The sequence below is a fragment of the Sitophilus oryzae genome, unplaced genomic scaffold (genome assembly GCF_002938485.1).
Source record: "Sitophilus oryzae breed Bouriz unplaced genomic scaffold, Soryzae_2.0 scaffold_690_pilon_pilon, whole genome shotgun sequence".
Taxonomy (NCBI): Eukaryota; Metazoa; Arthropoda; class Insecta; order Coleoptera; family Curculionidae; genus Sitophilus; species Sitophilus oryzae.
The window spans coordinates 90,029-115,296 of NW_022147296.1; the positions used below are offsets into that span (position 1 = coordinate 90,029).

The 25,268-nt window shown below is 30.7% G+C and overlaps 1 protein-coding gene across 1 annotated transcript in view; it reads right to left on the reverse strand.

Annotated features, from left to right (window-relative positions):
* The window catches only part of LOC115888237 (leucine-rich repeat-containing protein 24-like), a gene marked incomplete in the record, with an annotated part of 116,049 nt that overhangs the window by 34,766 nt on the left and 56,015 nt on the right, over positions 1 to 25,268 (reverse strand). Inside the window, 3 exon segments of the mRNA XM_030907895.1 lie at positions 1,141 to 1,345; positions 13,806 to 14,241; positions 20,876 to 21,225. Of these exon segments, the coding sequence (XP_030763755.1) occupies positions 1,141 to 1,345; positions 13,806 to 14,241; positions 20,876 to 21,225 (991 nt within the window).

Consider the following 25,268-nt stretch of genomic DNA (forward strand, 5'->3'; position numbering starts at 1 on the left):
AATGTAGACAAGTAATTTTATTAAGCTAGAGAATAATTTAATAGTTATGTAGACTTTTCAACAATTTTTAAACGCAGTGAGTCCAAGGTTATGGACAAAATACTAACTATAGCTATCAAATAAGCTGCACTGGTACTACAGATAAATCTTCTGCATATCATAAACAATATGGGAAATACTTTTGATATTATATACAATGACTAAAAAACACAAGGACAAGTAACGCCCATATACGGGCTGCAGCAGAATATGTGATGTTAGACGCCATTTTTTTGGCTGTAACTAATGAGTCATCAGCTAGTTATCAGCGACAATTTTTAGCGATTTTTAATAGTTTGTGTGTAGTGAACTTTGTATAAACTTTATTACAATGGTGATTAGTTGTTCAGCTTTTAACTGTAAATGCCCCAGATAAGAAAGAGCCAGGAGTTACGTTTCTTAGGTAAATAAAGACTCCACTCCACCTTTTTAGCTTTTTTTATTGAATTGGATAATTATTTTTTTGATATTATATGTACTACTTGATATGTGCTGTACGTCGATACTAGTTTTGTACCTTTTATTAACATTTTAATAAGATTTTTTCGTATTTAATTAGTAATGATGATAAATTAAAAATATTAACATCTCTTCAATCAGCTATGCTAAGAAAAATATGTGCTACGGCACTGTTTGGATGTATGGTAATAATTCGGTCTCGGGTGTTTTTAATCCTTGTATTCTTTTATCACTGATTATATATCTTAAAAAAACAGAGCCGGACTTAAAATTAGTTTAAATCAACTGTGTTTAAGTGCTCGAAACAAGGTGAGAAATATTAAGTGTGACATATTCTTGTACTCAGGAGACCCAATTGTTTCAAAACATGAAATAAAAAATGCAGGTCCGTATTTAAAAAAATCAAGTTGACTATGAATCTCACTTTGAAAATCTAAAAATACTATCAGGTAGCCTTGGCAAAGCGGTTATCAGAATGTGGGATTAGTTTTAGAATTTTAATTTTCTAAAAACAGTTTTTTGTGTCAGTGTCTAAAGACAGTTTTTTTCTAAATAACTGATGCATAGGTTTTAAAGCGTTTAAGTCAGTTAGTAATTGAATCACTGAATGTCACAGTAAAAATGTGCTTAAACATCAATTACCTTCTTAGAGATAAAGGACTGACTGATTGATTTCGACTGGCAGTTCTAACAGGAGACATGTTCTTGCTGTATTGTTCATTGCAGGCTCTGATTCCATACAAAACCAGTTCCTCGGATTCTGTTGTGCACGTTGTGGTTTGAGTAGTAGGAGTTATGTTCTGTTTCAGTTGAGGTTCCAATGGCGAAGAAGAAACCGACTTAGCAGCTAAAATAAATATATAGAGTCATTGTTAGAGTTTATAGTATAGAGCAGAGAATTGATTGCTAATATCTGATACAGTACAGGTCCATTATATCATTTGTTTCGAGGTTTACAAAAAAAATATAAAAGTTATAGAAAAGGTTAAGGTACACATTTTTAAATTATTACAAAGTGCTTCAAAAGTGGCTCTAAAACCGCCTATAACTTTTTTATTTTTTCAGATAAAAAACAGAGATTTGATATGTTAGTCTATGACATAAATTAGGATTGATTGACGTATTCAATTGTTTACGGTCACTTCCTATTTCACCGGAAATGAATACAAATTTTGATTTTTAAATGTGACCCTCTATGGTACAAAATGACAAGTGTTTTTTACTTTTTTAAAATATGCTAATGAGCCACCCTTGTTCCATTTGAAAAAATTGAGATGTGATTAAAATACGATTTGGGCATCTTTTAACCAGTCAGGACAAGACACGAAAAATCTTAAGGCGGATTCTCACGACTGGCGTACTTGACAAGTACGCCAATATTTGCGTACTTGGCAAGTATCCCCACCAGTCCCGACTTTGTACTACATTGGCAAGTGTACTTGGCAAGTACGCCAATATTTGCGTATTTGCCAAGTACCCCTACAATCCTTGGTAAGTAAACAGTATAGTCGCATCGATGGATACTGGTCGTCCCGAAATTGTCGTTACTAGTGATTTTTTTTTCTTTTTAAGTTCTTTTACTGTACACTGCATACGATTTCTATGTTCTTTATGTTTGGCCATCCATATGAAGGGCTCATTTTCGTATAAATCCATAAATTTCAAAACAACATCATTTGAAGACTACACGGGAAAACCCAGTTTTGTCCATTTTAATTGGAGCCGAGAAAAATGCAATTTAGTGTTTTTAAAGAAATATGTTATTTTCGGTTGAATAATTAGAAAAATATTTATATTACTACCAATTCTGAATTATTAATATTGTGAATTATCGCCATATTCTGAAATATTAAAATAAAAATCTAAATAGATAATCTAAAAAAAATAGTCAAAATGCAAAACAAAACGGGAAAACCAGAGATGTTCAATTAATTAAAGGTTGTATAAAACCTAAATCTAAACTATTATTTTTTTGTTGAAAATTAATATTTAAATAATACATAAATTTATAACATATTGATAACCAAAAAAAAAAAATTCCATATATACGTACATAAATTAATTACGTATGTGTATACCTTTAAGATTGTTACATAAGGTTAATATTTTTCTATCTATCGTGTCAGATGATGTTTTTGAGAGATTTGTTGATTCATCTATGTTTTTCGGTCAGTCGAGATTATTGTTGTTTATTGTAAGCTTCGGCAAGTTTCGCGGGGAATAAATTTGTTTGTGTTTTTGATTTTCGAAGTTTATTTTCTGTAATATCCCTTGTTTTAATAATACTAATTGCAAGATGCATGCTTGTCGCCCATGCGTAAGTACATCTCTGGTTTTTGCCATTTACGCGTGGACTACTTTGGTTTTTCCTTTGTACGGCAAAATAACCAAGCTGTAATATCTCTGGGACTAAGCGTATTATTGCTTTCTTTTTTCGAATGACGTCTATAAAGTTGTATCGCTATCTTAATTTCTATGAAAATGTGACATATCTGGTAGCGATATTTGTCCACTCCATTTATTGCTGTGAAAACGATTTAGGTATGTCGCCAATATTGAAGTTATTAATGTAAATTTGATATTACATAATCTATTATTGTTTTACCGTTTTAAATTATCCGCAATTAACTCGAAAAACACTACGATCCGGAAATAAATCGGACATACGCTATAACTGGCTGGCCCAGGCTGGCCAATGTTTGGCAAGTGTACGATTAATCGTTTGACTCGGGCTATATTTACCGACAGAGAGTGGGGACGCGACAAGTGACCAAGGAACCCGTTCTCACGACATGGCAAGTATATTCCAATGACAAATGTTTGTCAAGTACGCCAGTCGTGAGAATCCGCCATTAGACGACCAAATCTATTTCTCCAATGCTTCTTGATTAAAAATTAGTGTTTTTAACACAGCTATGACACTCTAGATTAAAGTTTAAAATACTATTTTTTAAGCGAAAATGTCAAAAGTCGACATATGATATATCATTCTATTCAGAGTGTCATTTTTTATCGAACAAAGTAAAAATATACCGGGGTCCCATTTAAAAATTAAAAATTGTAGCCATTTCCGGTAAAATAGAAAGTGACCAAAAACAATTCAATCCTTTCAATCAATCCTAATTTATGTCATATACTAACATACCAAATCTTGTTCTTTTTTTATCTGAAGAAATTATAGGGGTGAGCCACTATTGATACGCACCCGGTATATGTTTATTAAATGCAACACCTTATTTTTAATTTTAATTTTAGATTCTGCGTAAAATTTTCTAATTTTTTTTATATACAATATTATAAATATACCTATAATATACCTAAAGTTATTATATAATATACTTAAAGTGAATAGTTTTTGTAATATTTAAATTTGTTTGTTAGTATTCAGTATGGTAAAATTTTTCAGTGTGTTTCTAAAGCTGGACTACTAAAATTTGATTGGAGAGTTTTGTAGAGGTGAAGAAAAATATATACATAAATATATTTTAGTTTGATACTACAGAGTGTTCAAAATATATTTGTGAATTTCAATTATGTACTAAAAATTAAAGAATCTCAAATTTTTTAAATGGCACACCATGTGATGATAGATTTTATTCTAATAAAAAATATTCTACCGGCTAGAATTAAAAATTCAACCCTGGACAGTCGGATGTGACACATCGACGCTCAGTTACATCTTCTTAACGCAATATTTTATTATATTATTTTGCAAGCTTAGAACACTCTAAACAATATAAAATTATTTCAACATTAAATTGTCAAGAAAACAAATAGAGGAAGGAAATGGTCCAATTTAAGAATAAATCAAATTAAATCACTTTAAAAGTAATGTCCAGTAAATGTCCTGTAGTACTTTATTCTGAAACGGTTTGAAACTCGATCTTGCTGAATTATTAAACGTACTTTGTATCTAAATGTAGTCGTTTCAAATCGATCGAAAAATTTACGACCAAATTATAAGGTTTTATGGAACAAAATGTATCGTAGATGTGCATTTAGAAAATAACCCAGACATTACCGTAAAACTCGGGATCTATCACCCACTAAACTCAAACAAGTTCCTCTCATGGGATATTATCATACGACAAAGAAGAGACAGATACAGGGTGAGTCTTAAAGAAGTGCAAATATTTTTAGGGGTAGTATATTTAGACCCATAAACACGATTATGAGGTTTTTTTCGCGAAGAAAACATTTTGAAAATTTGGAGTTTTTTGAAAAAAAATTTGGAAATTAATATATATAATTTGTAAGTAGTATATAAACATAGATAGTAGATTAAATGTATAAGAAAGAAAATCCAGAAAAGATCCAGTGGTTTCTCAAAATTTTAGCAAAAAATCATTTTTTTGGAAAATATATCGGTTATTTTAGATTTATTTGAAAAACGGTAAAGAGGAAATATGTTTGTTTCATCGAGATCTACCAGCCCTGAAAATATTTGCACTTATTTAAGACTCACCCTGTATAATGCAGTAATTATATTTATTTATTTATTGGTTTGAATTTTAGGTTCCGAGCCAGCTCTTTTAGTTTAGAGGATATGCTAAACACCAAAATTAGGCTAAAAATAAATATTCTCTAAAATAATTTATTGTTATACAGGGTGTTTTAAAAAGCATGTGCCATCTTTAGTGGGGAGATTCCTCACGAAAAAATAAGATTTATTTTTCATATCAACATGGGTCTGATTCTGCTTTGTTTAGTAGCTACAGGATATTAAAGTCTTAATAATCTTTAGACTTATTATAATTTTCTTTCAAATACTTTTAGTGATTCGAATGATATTGTGAGGGTAAAAGTTACTATAAGTGCTACATATTTTAATGCTAAAAAAGTGTCGACAAATTAAAAAAAAATGCGCGCCACTGACTTTTTTTCTTTTGATATCAAAATTGTGTAGGCTGTTTAATGGCAATCAAAAGTTATCTCTTGAAATTTTGTCGAATTCGGCCTCCTTGATGAGATAAACGCAATTTTATTAATGACAATTAGTAAAATTAAAATAAAAATGATATTAATAAATTATATATTTTACTTAATTTATTATTAAATATTATTCCTATTAGTTATTATTACTATTAGTCCAACCTACAGCAATTTCAAATAAAAAATAATGGTATTTAAAAAATTACTAAAAAAAATTATTTTTAAAAAGTTTTAACGTCCCTGTAACTCCAAAAATTATACATTTCCATACCCATGTTTATATGAACTTTTTTCATATTTTTTGATGAGGAATCAACGAGTACTTAAAACTTTCGCAAGTTAATGATATTAAATTTTTTAAGGGTTGCTATTAGACTTGGATGAAGGCAACTTAATAAAATTGACTTTATCTCCTCAACGAGGCCAAAATCGACAAAATATCAAGAGACAACTTTTAATCGCCATAAAACTGCTTATACTATTTCACTGCACAGAGAGAAAGATTTAATTTATATAAGTGGGAGATATTTCTGATAATTAAATAATTTAATTCGTATCGGGCAATTAAATATGTAATTAAAGGAATTCAATTATTTAATTGGTTAATTTAGTTGGTTAAAGAAAATGATATTTGCTATAACGTCGGTGATATGTGATAAACTGCTAACTCCATTATTCCTAATTTTACAGGAGAGCAATAAAACGGTACAAAAACATATGTACACATGTAGGAAGTATTTTAATGTGTTAATATGATAAAGAGATAAAAATTTTATTTGCTGGGGAACAATAAAACTCAATATTGCGAGTTACTTAATTTTTTTCAGACACAATAGGGAGATAGCAGATATTTGTCTTGCAGAAATAAGAAATAAAATTATGTTTCTGGAGATAACAACCTTTATTTTTTGAAATTTTGAAAATGGAATTGAATATTGCCCAAACAGATATAGAAATAATGAATTACATTTAAAAAATATGATATTCATAACCATATATTTATAGTCATAACAATATATTTATAATGTCTCGAAGCAAAACATACAGGTCCAAAAACTAATAAATTTTTTATGTATTTTTAAATAACTGAACTAGCAGCATTTTGGATTTAGAGAATATGAAAATAATTTAAAAATTAAACATATTATTCTTAGAAGATATGGTAGAATCTTTCCATGCTTATCCTATTTTTTTACAACGGTAGTAAACCGAGCTTGGAAAACAGTGCGGTCATTATAGGATGAAAACAGCGTGATTTTATTAAATTTGTATTACTTTTCTGTTTATTTTTTAAATTTTTATAAAGGTTATGTATCATATACGTTGAAAAATGTTAAAAAAATAAAACTGATTAGGTATTATGGAAATTCTTGTACAAGTAAGGTAATGGTTATTTAAAATATTTATAGCACGCCGATGAATTGCTCGTATATAGAGAATTTCGTTTTCCATTTACCCTTTACGGATACCCCGTATTTCCAGAACGGATCGACGCAGGGTCGGACTGGCCATATTATATATAACTATTAGGGGGTATTTATAGTTCATTATTTATTCTTAACAATATTTGCTTTTGCATTGCATTAGGGTAGTTCTCTGATTTTTATACAGGGTGAGTGTTAAATAAGTGCAAATATTTTCAGAGCTGCTAAATCTCGATAAAAGAAACATAATATTTTCTCTTTTCAGTTTTTTTCAAATAAATCCAAAACAACCGAGTTATTTCACTTTTAAAATTTCCATTTTTTTGCTAAAATTTTGAGAATCACTGGATTTTCTTTCTTGTAAATTTAATCTACTACCTATGTTGCCATATTACAAACAAAGTATGTTTCTAAACTAAAAATTAAAAAAAAATCCAAAATTTAAAAAAAAATCCAAATTTTCAAAATAAAAAAATCGCGCAAAATACCTCATAATCGTGTTTCTTGGGTCGAAATATACTACCCCTAAAAATACTTGCACTTATTTAAGACTCACCCTGTATATAATAAGGAAAAATTGACCAAAACGTAAGGCGAAAAACTACGCAAAAAAATCCACACGGGCCCCTCCTTACATTGCCACCAGGGCCCCTTTGGCCTAGTGCGACCCTGGATCGACGTACTCTACTAAAGAAACATACGAGTAAGAATCCGTCTGTTTGCTTTAGCGTGATCGTAACGGAAATTACAGAGATAGCAGCATTTCGGTGACTATTTTAGATCACTGGGAGTTAGCAGATATTATCGAGTTAAAATAACAAATTTTCTTTAATGGGAAAAAATGTACTTGCTTTCCCTGCTTATAGAGTATTTTTTTCTCTTTCTAATAGTATAAAAAACATATTAACATAAAAAATGGAGTTAACAGGTTATCACGTTTCACCGACGATAAGTAATATTTTACAATACAGAAAAAACATGATTTAATTTTCTTAATAATAGTTTATTTGTTTCAGTATTATATTATGATATCTATAATTAATTATTGTCAACAAGAATATCTTGATTTAATTATTTAGTTATAACAAGAGAAAAAAAAGTCAGTAGCGTACATTCTTTTTTAGAAAAATATTCTAGTGACAACACATAGGTATGTGCGTCCCTGGTGAATATGTCGACACTTTTTTCGCTTTAAAATATGTCGCATTTCTAGTAACTTTTACCCTCAAAATTTTATTCGAAACGCTAAATGTACTTGGAAGAAAATTATAATAAATCAAAAAAAATATTAAGATTTTAACACCCTGTAGCTACGAAACAAAACAGAATCGGATTTATGTTGATATGAAAAATAAATTTTATTATATATCGCATTAAAGGTTCGCCATCAATAGAAAACTTATACATATAATTATTATTTCATTTTGATACTTCTTAAATTAGTTTTATATTTCAACTACATTTGCATGTCAGAAAGAAGAATAATTATTAATAAATTTAATCTCTGGAATATTTAATTTACCGGAATACTATTCAAGCTTCAGCAATTTAAATCAATATTACACACTCAAATATCTAGGTAATGAACTCGGTCTTAAGAAATGCGACAGGCGTAAGAACCATTCGACGAGAAAATTACTTCATTTCATTGAGGAAACGGTTCTTTGTCGATAACGCGATACGTGTTCTATCACGAAATCGTGAAATTTATGGTTCCTTTGAACGACTACTGGATGCATTCGAGATTTATTAAGTACCTAGTTTTAATATATGTGTATGCAGTGTAATCGTAAAATGTAAGGAGCTTGGGAATGACTTTGTATAAACTATTTTATGTTCAAGGATATTATACACACTCACCGGCATGAAAAACCGGCACCCTAAATTTTTCGTGTATTTTTAAGTTTTATATACAGGGTCGATTATTAGGTAAAATACCGGTGCGTCTCAAAAGTGGCTCACCCCTCTAACTTTTTTATTTTTTTCAGATAAAACAGAAATTTGATATGTTAGTATATGACATAAATTAGGATTGATTGATTGACATATTCAATTGTTTTCGGTAGCTTCCGGTTTCACCCTCGGTATTTTTTTACTTCATTCGGTAGAAAATGACACTCTGAATAGAACGACATATCATATGTCAACTTTTGACATTTTCGCATATGGTTTATTTGAAATTATAACATACGGTGCATAACGCGAATTTGACTCGAAATACCAAGTGTTTGATATCAAATTATTCGTAAAAAAATGCTTTTTCCAAATATGCTAATGAGCCACCCTCGTTTTATTTGAAAAAAGTGAGATATGATTAAAAATGCGATTTGGGAATCTTTTAACCGGCCAGAAAAAGACAGTAGAAACATTAGACGATCAAATCTATTTTTCCAAGTCTCCTTGATTAAAGATTAGTGTTTTTAACAGAGCCATGGCACTCTAGATTGAAATTTAAAATACTACTTGTTTTTGAGCAAATATGTCAAAAGTTACCATATGATATGTCATTCGATTAAGAATGTCATTTTCTATCGAACAAAGTAAAAATATACCGAGGATGTCATTTAAAAATCAAAAGTTGCAGTCATTTCCGGTGAAACAGGAAGTGACTAAAAACAATTGAATACGTCAATCAATCCCAATTTATGTCATATACTAACATACCAAATCTCGTTTTTTATATGAAGAAATAAAAATGTTATAGGGGTGAGCCACTTTTGAGACGCATCCGGTATAAGAGGTGCTGCAAAAACTTAAATATAAATGTTATAGGGGTTTTAAATATCTATTTGTGGGTAACAAATTTAAGGATACAGGGTCGGTTATAAAGTCGTGGTACATCAAAGTTTCTTTTTATTAAATGTTTTTATTAAATTCTTCCTTCGATTCGAAGCAAAACTCGAGATACACACAATGTACCTCAAACCAACCGTTTCCAAGTAATTGACTTTTGAAAATATCACTAAAAACAATTCGATTTAATTAATTTCGATGTGTTCGGTTTCATTTAACGATGCCATTCTGCAAAAACTGCGATACTTAATCCTATTTGACATTAGTTTTCAAGTTAGCATTTATAGATGTATAAAATGAGAAAGTCTGGAAATCACAAAATTTTCGTTTAACATTTCAAAATCAAAAGTTGGCAAATAATCATAATACACATAATGTATGTATAGTATCAGAGTTTCCGCAGAATGCCATCTTTAAATGAAAACGAACACATCGAAATTAATTAAATCGAATTGTTTTTTGTGATATTTTTGTAAATAATTAATGAAAAAAAAATAGATTTTTGTAGTAAAACCATGCCAAAAATGGAACCTTATTTTTATAATTATTTTTATATTTTTTTTATTAATATATTTATTACACGTATCTTCGAAATAAACCTTTTTACTTATTTTCATCAACAGAATATGCTGCCGAAGTGTCCAGAATACAATTCGGACCACCCTGTATATTAATGGTATCTTTTTCATAGAGGTTAAATTAATAATACTTTAAAAAAGTGACAAAAAAACAAGAAGAGCCAGCAAGGTCTCAAAATGAATTTAGCAAAAACTAAAGTACTGTACAGGGTGGTCGAAATTGGTCTGTTTTAACAGAGAAACCCTATTTCCTGACTAGATAGAGCAAAACCGACATAGATGTCATGGGCTCAATTTCTGAGACATGTTTAATGGCGTAAACCGCCTGTTGATATTTTCACTGCCAACTGAGATACGGGGTCTTTTTGATGTTTTTACCATTTTGAAAATTGTCCATAACTTTTTTATTTCGCGGAATAATAAAATTCTGTAAAAACGTTCTTAAGGCACTTTTTTAAGCACAATCCAGTGGCGTAGTTAGTTTTTTTCAATGTTTGCTCTTTTTGTCAGAAATAATAAAAAATATAATTTTTAAATGGAAATCATAGTTGGCTATGAACTTAAAAAAATGGTGGCGTTTAACCCTTTCCAACGATATAAAGTTATGAGTATCTATTTCTAAGAATGAGAGAAATATTAAGTTTTTTACCTTTATATCAAAGCGGGCCTTGACTTTGTGTTGACCTATTTGCCTAGTTATTTTTATCACAATTTGTATTCTATATTATTTATATGCATAATTAAAGACTTTTGAAAAGGATAATTTAACATTCTATATTAGAATTAGTAATTACAATTGAAATCGATACAATAAACAATGAACAAAACTAAAAAAGCGTATTTTTTCAGTGACGAATATAGTTTTCTAAATAAAACCATCAAAGATGTTCAAACAGCACCTCCTTGCTGAATACACAATAAACATCTTTTGCGCACAGAGTTACAGCGATTTATTAGACGAACTGGTGTAATAACACAATTAAATTGTGACAAAAAATAATTAGGCAACTAGGTCAACACAAAATCAAGACCGCTTCGATACAAAGATAAAAAACCTAATATTTCTCTCATTCTTAGAAATAAATACACATAACTTTATATCGTTGGAAAGGGTTAAACGCCAGCATTTTTTTAAGTTCATAGCCAACTATGATTTCCATTTAAAATTTTTTTATCATTTCTGACAAAAAAAGCAAGTATAGAAAAAAACTGACTACGCCACTGAATTGTGCTTAAAAAAGTGCCTTAAGAACGTTTTTACAGAATTTAATTATTCCGCGAAATACAAAAGTTATGAGCAATTTTCCAAATGGTAAAAAATTCAAAAAGTCCCCATATCTCATTTGGCAATGAAAATATCAATAGGCGGTTTACGCCATTAAACATGCCTCTGAAATCGAGCCCATTACATCTATGTTGGTTTTGCTCTATCTAGTCAGGAAATAGGTTTTCTCTGTTAAAACAGACCAATTTCGACCACCCTGTACAATGTACTAGTAGATACAAAAGACATTCTAATAAATAACACAACACTGGAAATAGTAAAAGAATTTGGGACAAGTAACACACAGCTCGGGATCTCTACTACCAAAAATCAAAAAGAATTAAGTCAGCATGGAGTACTTATTGAAGAAACTCAATCATATTCAAATCTAGAATGCCACTTTATCTAAAGAATTAAACATTTGACCAATGTGTACTACCAGTCATGACCTATGCATGCGACACTCAAAACGGACATTATAAGGAAACTGCAACCAAGAGAGACCGTAAAAGAATAGAGTGGATACGACAAAAGACCCAGGTAATATATATGTCATCAACAGAATTAAATCCCTCAAGTGGCAATGGGCAGGACACATGGCAAGAAGAACGGACAACAGATGGAGCAAAAAATTACAGTTACGAGTAATTAAGCGACCTAGGGGAAGACCAAACATGAGATGGGACCATGATATTAGGAAATTGGATTCGCATAGCCAACAATAGACAACAATAGCACCAACTACAAAGACACTATCTAAATATGTGAGGGAGGCTACACCATAATTGGAAATGGTTGAATAAGATGAAATTGATAATAAACTTGTATTCATTTAAAACTTCCCAATATGGCGGACTTCAGTATGGGAGGCTTAAAAAACGAAAATCTCTAAACTGGAATCGACTGTACTTCAAATCGTTCAAATTGATAATCTGTGGTAAATCCAATTGAACTCTGACATTTGGCTGACATTGACGTTTACGGTTCCTTTTTCTAAATATTTTCATTATTTTTTGAGTTTTTATTCACAAATTCTACTTGATTTTGTTCTTTTATTTAACCTGCAACCTGCAGTACTAATTATACAGTTATAAATAATCTTTTCACCGATCAAGAATTGACGAATAGGCTGGAAGATATTCAAAATGTGTAAAACGCTTAAAAACGTATTAGAAAACATTGACTCGTTCACAAATTCGTGAAAATAAATTAGTCCAGATGTTTGTAAAAAGGTCTCTAATTATTTTGAGAAGTTTCCTCGTATCAGTAATTTTCAGGTTTGTAATATGTACTATATGATAATAAATAGATTAAAACTTATATTTCAGGAAAGAGCGCGGGCATTACAGATTGTTGTAAATCAGTTTTAAAATATAAAGAAGGTTTAAAACAGATTTAAAAGTTGAGTTAGTAGTTATAATGTGGATAATGTTCTGATTATTACAGTTTGCATGGATGTTTTTGTATGTTGTTATTTTTAATAAAGTATATTTAATGAGTTTTTGAGTATTTCTTTTTCCTTCAGAGGATTGTGTTCTACTCTTTATATATTATAAATTTTCATAAATTATATCTACAAAATTTATTACCTTATAATTTTTTGCTAAATACTTTGTAGTTGATACAGTTTAACAGTATATAAAAGAACTATTTAAATAAGATGTTTGAAAATATATAGCTGTTTTTGCACACATCAATTCAATTTGTGATTAACTGTACTGAAATAAAAACAAATTAAGAGGAATGGGATGATCTATCAACTATAACATGAAAAGCATCATCGTATTTCCAAGTCTTCTATTAATTTCACTTATTAAACAACTATAATTATTCAATAATCTTGATAATTCTAGAAACTCTCAGATATCGTCAAAACATGAAAACAAAAATTTACTTCCTATAGTTCTTACGTCTTTAACGTAAGTAGAATAGTAGACTGTAGAACTATAATTCTACAGTCTTTAACTGAAATATAAGAAACAGGGGAGTTAATATTCTCACTGAGAAAGTTTTTAAAATACCTTTAAGTAAAATCTCTTCGGATCTGCGGTAAAATACCTTTATTCTTATTAAATAATTTCAATAATATATGTTTTTATTTATGACAACCACCTAATAACCTAACTTTAACGTCAACTTGACAATCCTGAAAAATATTATTGTTAACCAAAGAGTAAATCAATTTCTAAATTCGCTAACGCCAACTTATTTTTCATTAAAAAAAAAATACCAATTTTCGTAACTAGGTCGGCCATATTGAGGAACTTTTAAAAGAATAGTACTATAATGACTTTAAAAACATAAAATCTAACTCACCCCAAGTTTTTTCGCCGTGTCCAACGTTTTGGTCATTGTGTAAATGCAGTGCGACTTCTTTCGTTTGGTCCCTCTTGATCTGACGTTTCCTTCTTCTCTTACACTTAACGACGCACAACACAATTATCACAATTAATACAAGCGCAAACACTGATACACTGACCACTGCAAACAATAAGTACTCGAGGGAAAACGACACTATTATTACCATGGGATCTTCTTTCAGTATGATTCTTATGGTGAAATTTGACTGCGTGCTTCCAGCTGCATTTTCGGCATGGCATACGTAGGTGCCATTATCGTCGGCATTGGCGTTGTAAATAAATAATTCGCTTCGTTTGTTTTCGGTTCCTTCTTCAACAAAATACATCAGATGCACGCCTGGTGCCACGCTGGTGTTATTCTGTAACAGTTGACCATCAAACCACCAAGATACCTGTAAAAAAGAGATATTGTTTCAGAAAAAAATATATCTAAAAGAAAGGAAATTTCTTACTAACAGCTATTAATTGGAAGATTTGAAAAACATATTTGAAAAAGTGACATATAATGCTGTTTTAATATAAATATTATTTTCAATTTATTTCTGTAATCTGTACATTTCCTGTTTCCTCAATAGCCTGCAAATTTTGTGGAATACCACCCAAAATACATACTTTTATGCAAATGACTAATAATGTAAACGCTTTAATTTATTCAAGAAGAGGAAAATTTTTGAACCTAACCAACAATTTGTAATAATAGTGATTTACAGTAATTTTAAATTATACTAATATTCTGGTTGATTCTTACTTCTTACAGTGCCATACTCTATTATAGAGCGTCGGTTACCTCTCGCATGTACCGTATGATCGAAAAAAAATGGCGTCCAGTTGGCTAGGAAATGACGATCAGTGACATTTCCCATATAAATTTATATATAAAATGACAGCGATCTTCATTTCATAGCCATCGCTGACGCCGTTTTTTTTTCGATCAAACGGCACTATTTGAGAGGCTGTACAAAGCAAATATACTCAAGGTGGTTTGCCATTGCCTTCCTTGAGGTGGCGCGGCGGCTCGCTGGTCGCCCTATTTAGATAAATCAATATTTTTATTTAAATAAATAAAGCGACCGTACTGGCTCGGGATCGAACCAAGTACCTTCCGCTCCGCAGATCGATACACTAACGCTGGAGCTACGGCTGGTCTGGTTGATTATTGGTTTGAAATAAATATGACGATGTCCTCCAATGAAAATGCGAGTTGCTTAACTCTAATAATTCTAATTCTGAGCTAGCGAATGAGCTAAATGCTTTACCTAGGCCGTTATTCAGAAGCTACAAACCTATCTACGAAAATTTGCATGAAGATTTACTTACTAGCACACAACCAGAGGATATTGGTACCCAGGTGCAGTATCAAATTTATTATAATGCTGTTTTTGGCTTTAAATCAAATGTTTTTTGATGTTTGTACGATCCATACCACATTTTTCTCGCTAGCTCGTGCGTCAAGGCACGGTGAAGGTCATGTCGTGTCAATTATGGCCGTGAATTTTTTGTCTTGAATTTTTAATCCCATCGCGCGTAAAGAAGTTTCACTCCAAAACATTATTTTTTGTTAAGGTGCGTTCACACCGGCAGCGCAAAACATTTTTTAACATGTTTTTTAAAGTGTATTTTTTTAGCGTGCACAAAAGTATATTTAAGAATTATTTGCGCGGTGCGGAGCGGCGCGGCGCAGCCGGTCTGAACGAACCTTTATGCCGCATTAACTGAATTATGAGCTGAATTACAATATTTGAATTCACGATGTCTGCTAAAGTGTGTATAAGGCAAACAAAATCTAATGTTTTCAGCTTTTACAACACCCACATAAAATCTAGTGTCCCCAATTAAAATGAGAAGAACGCGCAAAGAATGGGAAATTCTAAAAAGTTGCCTCCTTTCTTAGATTTTATTTTTGGCAAACACTGTCTTGAGATCCATAAAAAAATCAGGTTATACCTTCTGTCGTTTTTCCTTATTTATATATTATATTTCTGTAAATGTCCCAATTTGATGGGATTTTTCTGAATAAGAACATACATAACAAAATGTATTTTTATTGAAATCAGCTTGGGGACAGGTTGTTCCCGAGATAAAACATAATTTGTGTCGTTATATTTTGCCTTTTTTCATATTTTCTAAGTATACTTTTCTTTTGGATCAGGGTTGACATCGGACTTAATTTGATTTTAAACCGACTATTTTATTTATTTATACAGGGTAGCGTAAAACTAGAAAGAGCAATGGTTAGAACATAAGTAACTTGACTTATACAGTGTGTTTCAAAACAAATGCGAAAAACTTTAGGGGGTGATTCCTTGTTCAAAATAAAGGGTAGTTTGCTTTATAAACGTTGGGTCAAAAGTCAACCATTAGGGAGATATCGCGGTACAAAGATGGCGGAAAAATAATGTTTTTATTTTTTATCTTGAAAACAAAAAGAGATAGACAAATGAAATTTTTATGGAAGCATTACTGTTATGAAAACACACTTTATGGTAATTTTTTCACTTTTTTAAAATGAGTGGAAGGGGTTGAAATAAACTACCCCTATCACCGATTTGAAATTAAAAATAAGATGTAAAGCATTACATGTCAGGACAAAAAACATTTTTAGATTAAGAATCTAGTGATAACGATAATAATAATCATCTAGATAATAACGTATTGCAGTAGAGTAATGTCAAATAAAATAATATTAGGAACATCCTAAAAGTAACAGCGGCCGACTAGATTTTTTCCTAAAATAATTACAGTTTGCCCACTAACTTTTTTATCTCTTGTGTTTTTTGATAAAACTCACCGATTTGAAATTAAAAATAAAATGTAAAGCATTACATGTCAGGACACAAAAACATTTTTAGATTAAGAATCTAGTGATAATAACGATAATAATAATCATCTAGATAATAACGTATTGCAGTAGAGTAATGTCAAATAAAATAATATTAGGAACATCTTAAAAAGTAACAGCGGCCGACTAGATTTTTTCCTAAAAAATTACAGCAGCCCACTAGATTCTTTATAAGAAAATGTTATTTGTCCTGACATGTAATGCTTTACATTTTATTTTTTAATTTCAAATCGGTGAGTTTTATCAAAAAATAGAAGAGATAAAAAAGTTTCTAAACAAACTAAACTATCCAAATTAATTTTTTTGCATGTGTTTGATAAGATTTTTCTTTAAATTTCGTTAACAAGAATGATAGGGGTAGTTTATTTCAGCCCCTTCCACTCATTTTAAAAAAGTGAAAAAATTACCAGAAAGTGTGTTTTCATAACAGTAATGCTTCCATAAAATTTTATTAGTCTATCTCTTTTCGTTCTCAAGATGAAAAATAAAAACATTATTTTTCCGCCATCTTTGTACCGCGATATCTCCCTAATGGTTGACTTTTGACCCAACGTTTATGAAGCAAACTACCCTCTATTTTGAACAAGGAATCACCCCCTGAAGTTTTTCGCATTTGTTTTGAAACACCATGTATACAGTATAATTTCGATAGTTCGGACACAGAGATCGGAACAGCCCCAGCCGAATTAATGTAAGTATCCGGATTACAGGAGGAATATTTTTATAGTGTTATTGTTTATTCTAATGTCTAGTATTTTTTTCTACAATTTGTCTCTCCCTTATCATACTCTTCGGTCACACCAGAAGAGACAAATTCATTTTCTCCTTAAGAGTCCATTTCACTAGTCCGACAAAGTAGTAAAATAAGCGTTCCGCATTTAACGTTTTATATAAAACTGGCTAGGTATTTTTACACAAATGAAGAAGGAAATTAAAGATAAAGGATTATACTATATATTGCAGCACATTTTTAGACAACTTCTTTATTTTTAAGATTTTGGTCAATAGGTCAAGGTCAAACATAGACAAAATATTCCTTATGTTTGGACTAAATTTTCTCGAAAATAAAGACATAATTTAAAGTTCCGTTACAATACGGAAATAGATTGAAGTTTTGTGATTGTATTGATATATAACTTATACAGGCCCGGCAATGGATCTCTAGGCATAGGAATTACATGCATTGGAATGAAACGCCTATAAAAAGTCTATGCTTAAACAGAGATGGACAACAACTTCCCCGTTTCCACTTCCACTACGACTGTCTACTTAGACAAACTCCAATAAGATAACAAATTTTGGAAATTCCGCCACCTCCCATCCACTCATGATACCCATCTCCCTGCCCTTTATTTATCGCCATTATTTTATTTCCCTTCCCGCGCCTCCGCACCTCGCTATTCTGACTCCCGTCAGTTCATCACAGAGTTGCCAGGTCTACCGGTTTCGTCTGTAAGCTACCGATCTACCGATTTAAAGAAAAATCTAACGATATATTCAACTGCGTCTTTAGTTTTTACAATAGAAGCACTTATAAAAAGCTGACTTATTTGACTAAAAATTAAGCGACTGCCGTGTTGGAATCTGTATAATTTGACTTTATTATTGTTTCATTAAATTTTATTTAGTAATAACACACATACAGGTCATCGTTCTGTCTAGTTGCAGAGTTACAGAGATATTCCTAAAAATCCTTATTACTCCTTATTACTCCTTATTAGGCGCGGTATTGGCGACATGCCCGAAGAAGTTGATATCTTTTGAAAAGATTTTATTTCATTCATCTACTAAAGTTGAACCCATATTTTCCCCAAAAAATGTAAACAAAAAACAAAATTTAAGTTAAGAAACAACCTAAATTCGGACAAATATTTTAGTGATTTTCCCGTCAAAAAAAATATATTAATATGAAAAAGAGTTAGAGTTGCTACAGCTTTCCCATTGAAATGAAATTAATTTTAGATATCACTGATCAAAATTTGTACAAAGGTAAAAAGTGACTGCTACACTAATTTGTGACTGCTATCCCTACTTGTTATAGTTTTATATGTTTTTATTAATATATTAATATTATTTAATTCAATATTTTTTTTAATATCAAATAATATACCTAGCTATTTCTAATTCTTGTTATATTTATTATATTTGTATTTTATTTGAGTGATCTATTATTACGACACATAGGAATGCTAATTTTGGACTTAAATATTATATTTTATTTCGTTTCTGTACTTTTAATTTTTGTTGAAGATCTACCGAGAATTTTGTTCTCGTATGGAATTATAATCTAACCAACCCGGCAACCCTGTTCGGCTACTCCTTATAAAGTTTTTTTCGGCCTAATTCCTTTGTCACAGCCGCGGCTTTGTCAAGCGCCGCCGCCGACCGACTGTGTCGGGGCGACTGCTAGGAAGATCGTACAGTATTGCCATTTCATAGAATTGCACTTGCTATTTTAGAAATGATTTCAAAGTTTTGCATGTTACTTTTCGTTTTAGAAAGAAGTTATGTGCCTAGAGAAAACATTCTTAAAATTGTTTCGTACTTTATTTAATATTTCATTAAGTAGGCAAGATAATGGGATTAGAAGATTTAGGATTTTGACAAGCCAACATAATTTCGATTTAATTGAATGGCAACACTGTCCGTCCTGTTTCTATTTTTTCGATTCTGTTCTATTAGTAGGCGGTAGCCCCCACACAAGCGTCTTAAAGACCCGCCCGGCGCCCCCTCTCGCAGGGGCTCTCTCGTCGTATCACTTCTATGATCACTTCCCCTATACGATGGTAGGGAAAAGACACTTTATCCGTCTCTGTTGCACTGCAGTGTATTTTGCAGCCTTACCATCTTTTTTTATTGCATTGAAAACCTCCTATTGCTAATATTCCTTTGCCAGCAGTGTATAGTTTGGTAACAAATTGCTCTATTTTATGGCAAAAGCTCAAGCTCTGCAAACCTTAATCAAGCACGTGTGTTTAAGTCTAGGCAGATTTCTGAAATATAATATACAGGGTGGTCCTTCTATTCCGAAAATTTCCCCAGCATATTCTGCACATAAAAATAAGTAAGACAGTAAGACTGTAAGACTAAGTTTTATTTTCATTTCAATTTTTTCCAAATAATTTCTGAAGCAACTTCAATATTTGAATGAAAATTGTCTGGAAGTTTTTTGACATTAGAAATATGATTTTGATGTCAATATGACTCCTATTTGTAGGGGGCGTTACCTACATGTGTTTTAACTACTTTGAAGAGTAATAACTTTTCTTCCGTACCTGTATAAAACTACTGAGTGATAAAATATACATTTTCTACGTAAAAAATGTAAAATATTGCTACGAGCAACCGTTCTCAAGATATTTAGAATGGAAATAATCAATACATGTCATTATTGATTTAAAATAAACATGTTGAGTAGATAGTTATTTGAGTGAAATGATAAATTTAAGAACTTTTTATTTTTTTTTTAATTAATTATACAATATGATGATAAAACAGTTTCTGTTGAACTTTTGGCACAAAAAAATTTCAAATTTATGATGTCAGTCTAATAACTATTTAATCGTGTAGTAGTAACGTGTGTTTAATTTATGTCAATGATGACAGGTATTGATAATTTCGATTCCAAATATCTCGAGAACCCATACCCGTAGCGATTTTTACCAAGAAACTTTTTCAAAAACGTTGTAAATGTATATTTTTTTCACTCAATAGTTTTATACAGGTACGGATGAAAAGTATATTATAATATTATTCTAAAAACCAGTTAAAAATATGTAGGTGGTGCCCTCTATAAGTAGGAGTCATATTGACATTAAAATCAAATTTCTCATGTCAAAAAACTTCCAGACACCAATTTTCCTCCAAATATTGACGTTACTTCATAAATTATTTGGAAAAATTTAAAATAAAAATGAAACTTCTACACCCTGTATCTCCGAAACTAAGCATTTTAGGACATACATTTATACCAACTTTACAGATCGGACCACCCTGTATACTTCCTGCGGCCACACACCCGCTTTAGCCGACCTCTGAATAGAATTTAAAGTAATAGATTCTTAACATAGTTTGCTTCTAGGGTTCAAAAATACCATAAAGAAGATTTGGTTAGGTTAGGTTTAGTTCAGGAAAACTTACAGTAAAATATTTAAGATATTAGAAAAAATATTTTCGATAACACTCACCGTAGCTTCAGGTACTGCTTGAATATGGCATAGCAAAGAGACGTTTTTTCCTTCTCCCAATTCCAAGTAAAAAGTGGTTGGAGATACATCAGGAAGGCATGCTAGGTCCGCTTTACCGACGTTTTTAACCAACAAATTTTGCAGTCGTGGCGGTTCAGTACAGGCAGGGTCTGTCGATAGAGGTATGTGAAACTTGACCAGCCAGTCGTGAAACTCTCGGATGTGACAGTCGCAGGTCCAGGGATTTTTTTGCAGTTCGATGCCCTTGAGGCTTTTGGGTAAGGTTTGAGGGCCATTGATCGTTCGTAGCCGGTTTGAGCCTAGGTGGAGCCACTCCAAGTTTTCTAGACCTATAATTTAGAGACGTGAAATAAATAAACCTTATCAAATAATAGCGAATCTTCTGCATAAACCGATATTTGATTAATCTTAAACAGCTACTTCTACACTATAAGAAAAACTGTCTTCGAAAAATGTCAAGGTCGCATTTTGTCGCTCAACTTTGACGCATTTCGATTTATTTCCAACTGTCTTGCCTCACGTCGCACAGTAGTTCCCTCCCTTATAAAAATTTGGCCAAAACTCAATATATCGAAAAAAATTATTTTGATCATATATGATCAAATATTTTATAATCTATATTTAGAAACATGAAAGGTTTGTTATAAAAATATATTTTGGAAAAATGCACTTTAGAGCACCTATGTAATAACATTTTATATACAATAGTCTAAAAAGCATTTAACTATTTTTGTATCGACAATGAATAAATTACTCGCTTAGTGTTTTCAAATAATATAAAATAGTGCATTTTATAATTAGACTATACTGCACGTATACTTTCCTCATAATATCAGTTTTTGATAAATAAAATGAAAAAAAAATAATACTAACTATTTTCAAAATATCAAAATATATTGTACCTTTGAAATATATTTTTATACATAACTAAATCAAGGATATCGAAGCTGAACTAAGTGATTGTTTTTAACTTAAATGAAACTTCATAATGTCTTTTTTAAGAACCATGTCAAATTAGCTGCTAATATCTGCTATTCAGCATAAATTGTCTTCGTAAACAAAAGTTTTATATAAATGTTGCATGGCTAAGAAATGTGCATTTAAAAAATTGAAATAGAGTATTTTAAATATTACATTGTTAGCCACGCCATAAAAAAATAACCGGCACACATTAATGTGAGTTTTTCTTCACAAATTTATTCTCGTTTCTTTGGTGTTAAGAAAATATTGGTAAAGTTCAGGGTATTAACATAGTATAGTACTAGATATTAACAAATATAAATTAACTTCAGGTTTTAACCAATTTTCGGATATATGTAGGTACCTACTATTATTAACCAAAATTTTAATAAAGAAGAAATAGCATGGCAACACCGCATAGTTTTCCAAATAAAAATAGTGTCCTATATGCACAATTTTATGCTGAATCGAATTATGTACAGAAAAATGGGAGCTGTGATTTAAAAAAGACAACGCTTTATCATTACTTTTTTTGATACCCTGTATATAACAAAATATTTTTAGGATATGCACTGTTATAAACCATGCAAATATCTATATAATACTTTTTTTCATATTTTCGTCTACAACGATGATATTGGACTTTCTCACACTAATAGGCCACTCTGTATCTATCTATTTATTAGCTTATGAACTATATACCGGTTATGTTCTAACCATTCTTCAATCTGTTTTTTTTTTCAATTTTTGTTAAATACCTTTATAAAGTAATACCCTTGTATTATTGGTAAATAAATAACACTTTAAATTCTAATGAACCATCATCATTGAAAACGCCTAATGATAAAGAACTTTTTTTATATGTTAGGCAACTCCAAACGCCTAAATATTTATAGATTTACTAAAAAATATTAACTGATACATTCATTTTTCACTGATATAATAAAATACATGTTTTGGCCACGTACGTCCATAAGAGCGAACCAGTGTGCGTCGGTTTGCCTCGACCAGAGAAATAGAAGGGATAGAGAATGAGCGTCAACATGCGCAGAAGGTCTAATCAAGTTGGGCGCCATATTCCAGGTCTTCGTGTCATTTTGTATATAGGTGGTAATCTATAAGTAATCAAATATCAATTTGCTGTTTTCAACCATACGGGGGGCAATTTAAATTTAGTGAAATTCTATCATTTATTATGGTTAGTTAACATTAATATGATTTATTTAATTATCAGTTTCAAAACTGCGTACAATATTGATATATAATACACTAAATATACGAATATTCTGACAAAAGACGCTACGGACAGATGACCTTTTCGTCGTTAAACACTCGAAATAATATTAAATAAGTATTTACAATATTTCATGTTTACTTGTACTGAATTACTTACGCGTTTCAATTTAAAATTTTTGCAAATTTGGTAAAAATTGTTCTAAACAACTTTTTGTTCAAGTTGTATATTCATAAAAAACATTTGGTTCATAATTATTTCTGATGATTACCTACCTTGTATTTTTAATATAAATCTAGAAAAGATATGTTTTTGTTTTATTTTTTTTATTCGTCCCTTCAAATTGTGTTACAAAAACTGTTACATAACATGTCCTCTAACAAATATTTTCATAAAACGTAAACATCATTGATTTTATTAAGGGTATTATTATTAGTATTTATCCTGGTTTTTGTCGACAATAAAAACTCAATCTTGTAATAGAACATCCATTTTATATTTCGTAAAATTATTTTGATACAAATTCAATTTGTCAAAATTCAAGTCATTAATATATTGATAAATAACCCAAATAATTCCTAAATATTTTATTATAAAAAAAAACTGTTACCGGTAAGTTTGTAAAACACATTATGGTTTGTCTTAATACTAAAAAAAATCATTTATTTTTTGCACAAAAGAAGCTTATCGATCCTTATTTGTCCATAACAAAATTCTGTATGTACAACATACATATACCTAATTTATTATTAAGAAAATTAGATTTTGATTTTTTGAATTGATCTCAGAATTTTAAGAAAATTTTTTTAAGATAAAATAGTTTCTTCTCAACTGTAATATTGTCAACTTTGGCCTGTATTTTATCTATTTAAAAACATGGGATTGACAATCCCCTTACTAAAATACATACTGGAAGGTACTGATTAAGTTTCATTGCATCAAATACCTTTGCTATAAATCCTGGCTCACAATTTAAGGCCATTGCAAAATGCTTTTGAACTTCATCATAGATTTTACAAGAATAAAAGTGTAATATTGAAACAAAGTAACATTGTAAGCTTCATGACTAATAGTCTCATTTTTAACACTTTTTAAATATCATCTCGTTAACAATTATGAATATTATATGATTTTTCTCAGTGATTTGTGGTACAGATACAAATTAATATAATAAGAAACTTCTGCCTACATATTTAATTTTCTTATTGGCATAATACCCTTTCTTCCTATATAAATCTTGCCATTTTTTCAATCCAATGTTCCTTGTTTTTACAGTTGTAGGAATACTAAAAATGTTGACTATAGAACTCGATCCTATGTTTGAAAAAGCCTTCATACCTGTAACTGTGCATAAATCTAATTAACTGAATTCTCCTCCTCTTGACACTCTGAACACTGTTGCTGCTAATGTTAGAAATATTTAGGACAAAACTACAACTACCTACAACAAACTTTACAATAAAAATGTTAAATCTTCGCTGTTCGATTAAAATACCCTATCTTATGTTTTCTTTTCCTCCAAATAATCTTCTTGTCAAGTAAGGACCAATCTTATTTGACATATTTCTGGTACACTTGAACTTGTGCTTTCATGGACACTATAAGAGTGCACTGTTTTACAGCAGCACGAAGATTGATTCCAAGTATCTTCTTCCTCCACACGTAATAAAAACATCCTCTTTAAATGGCCACATCATACACTAATTTTTGACCATTCCCATTACAATCACGATTTTTACAAATCGCCTTTAGGAAAACTAAAAATAAACAGTTTTGGATCATCTGTAAACACGATTATGTTGTATAAACTTACACATGAAAACTAATCATTTTTCCCGGCGTATTAGCTTTCTTAGAATGACTATGACAATATAAAACAAGCCTTTTTGAATTAGTGTTTAGAATAATTGAGATAATAATAAATTTTAACTAGATAACAACAAAGAATATACCTAGCTAGGATAACAACACAAACGAAAAAAAAAAAAAAAAACAAACAGATGTCAATTAAAGAGGGGAAGTGACAGCGAGACCTGGAAGATGTCTACCATCTTGCCGTCGACAAAAATTTGGATGCGCACTCGTCGAAGCTCATTCTCCCACTTCCATATCTCTGGCCTCGACCTACTTTTCAATCTTAAAAGCGCCTGAAAACTACTGGTGAGGAGGGCGTAGATT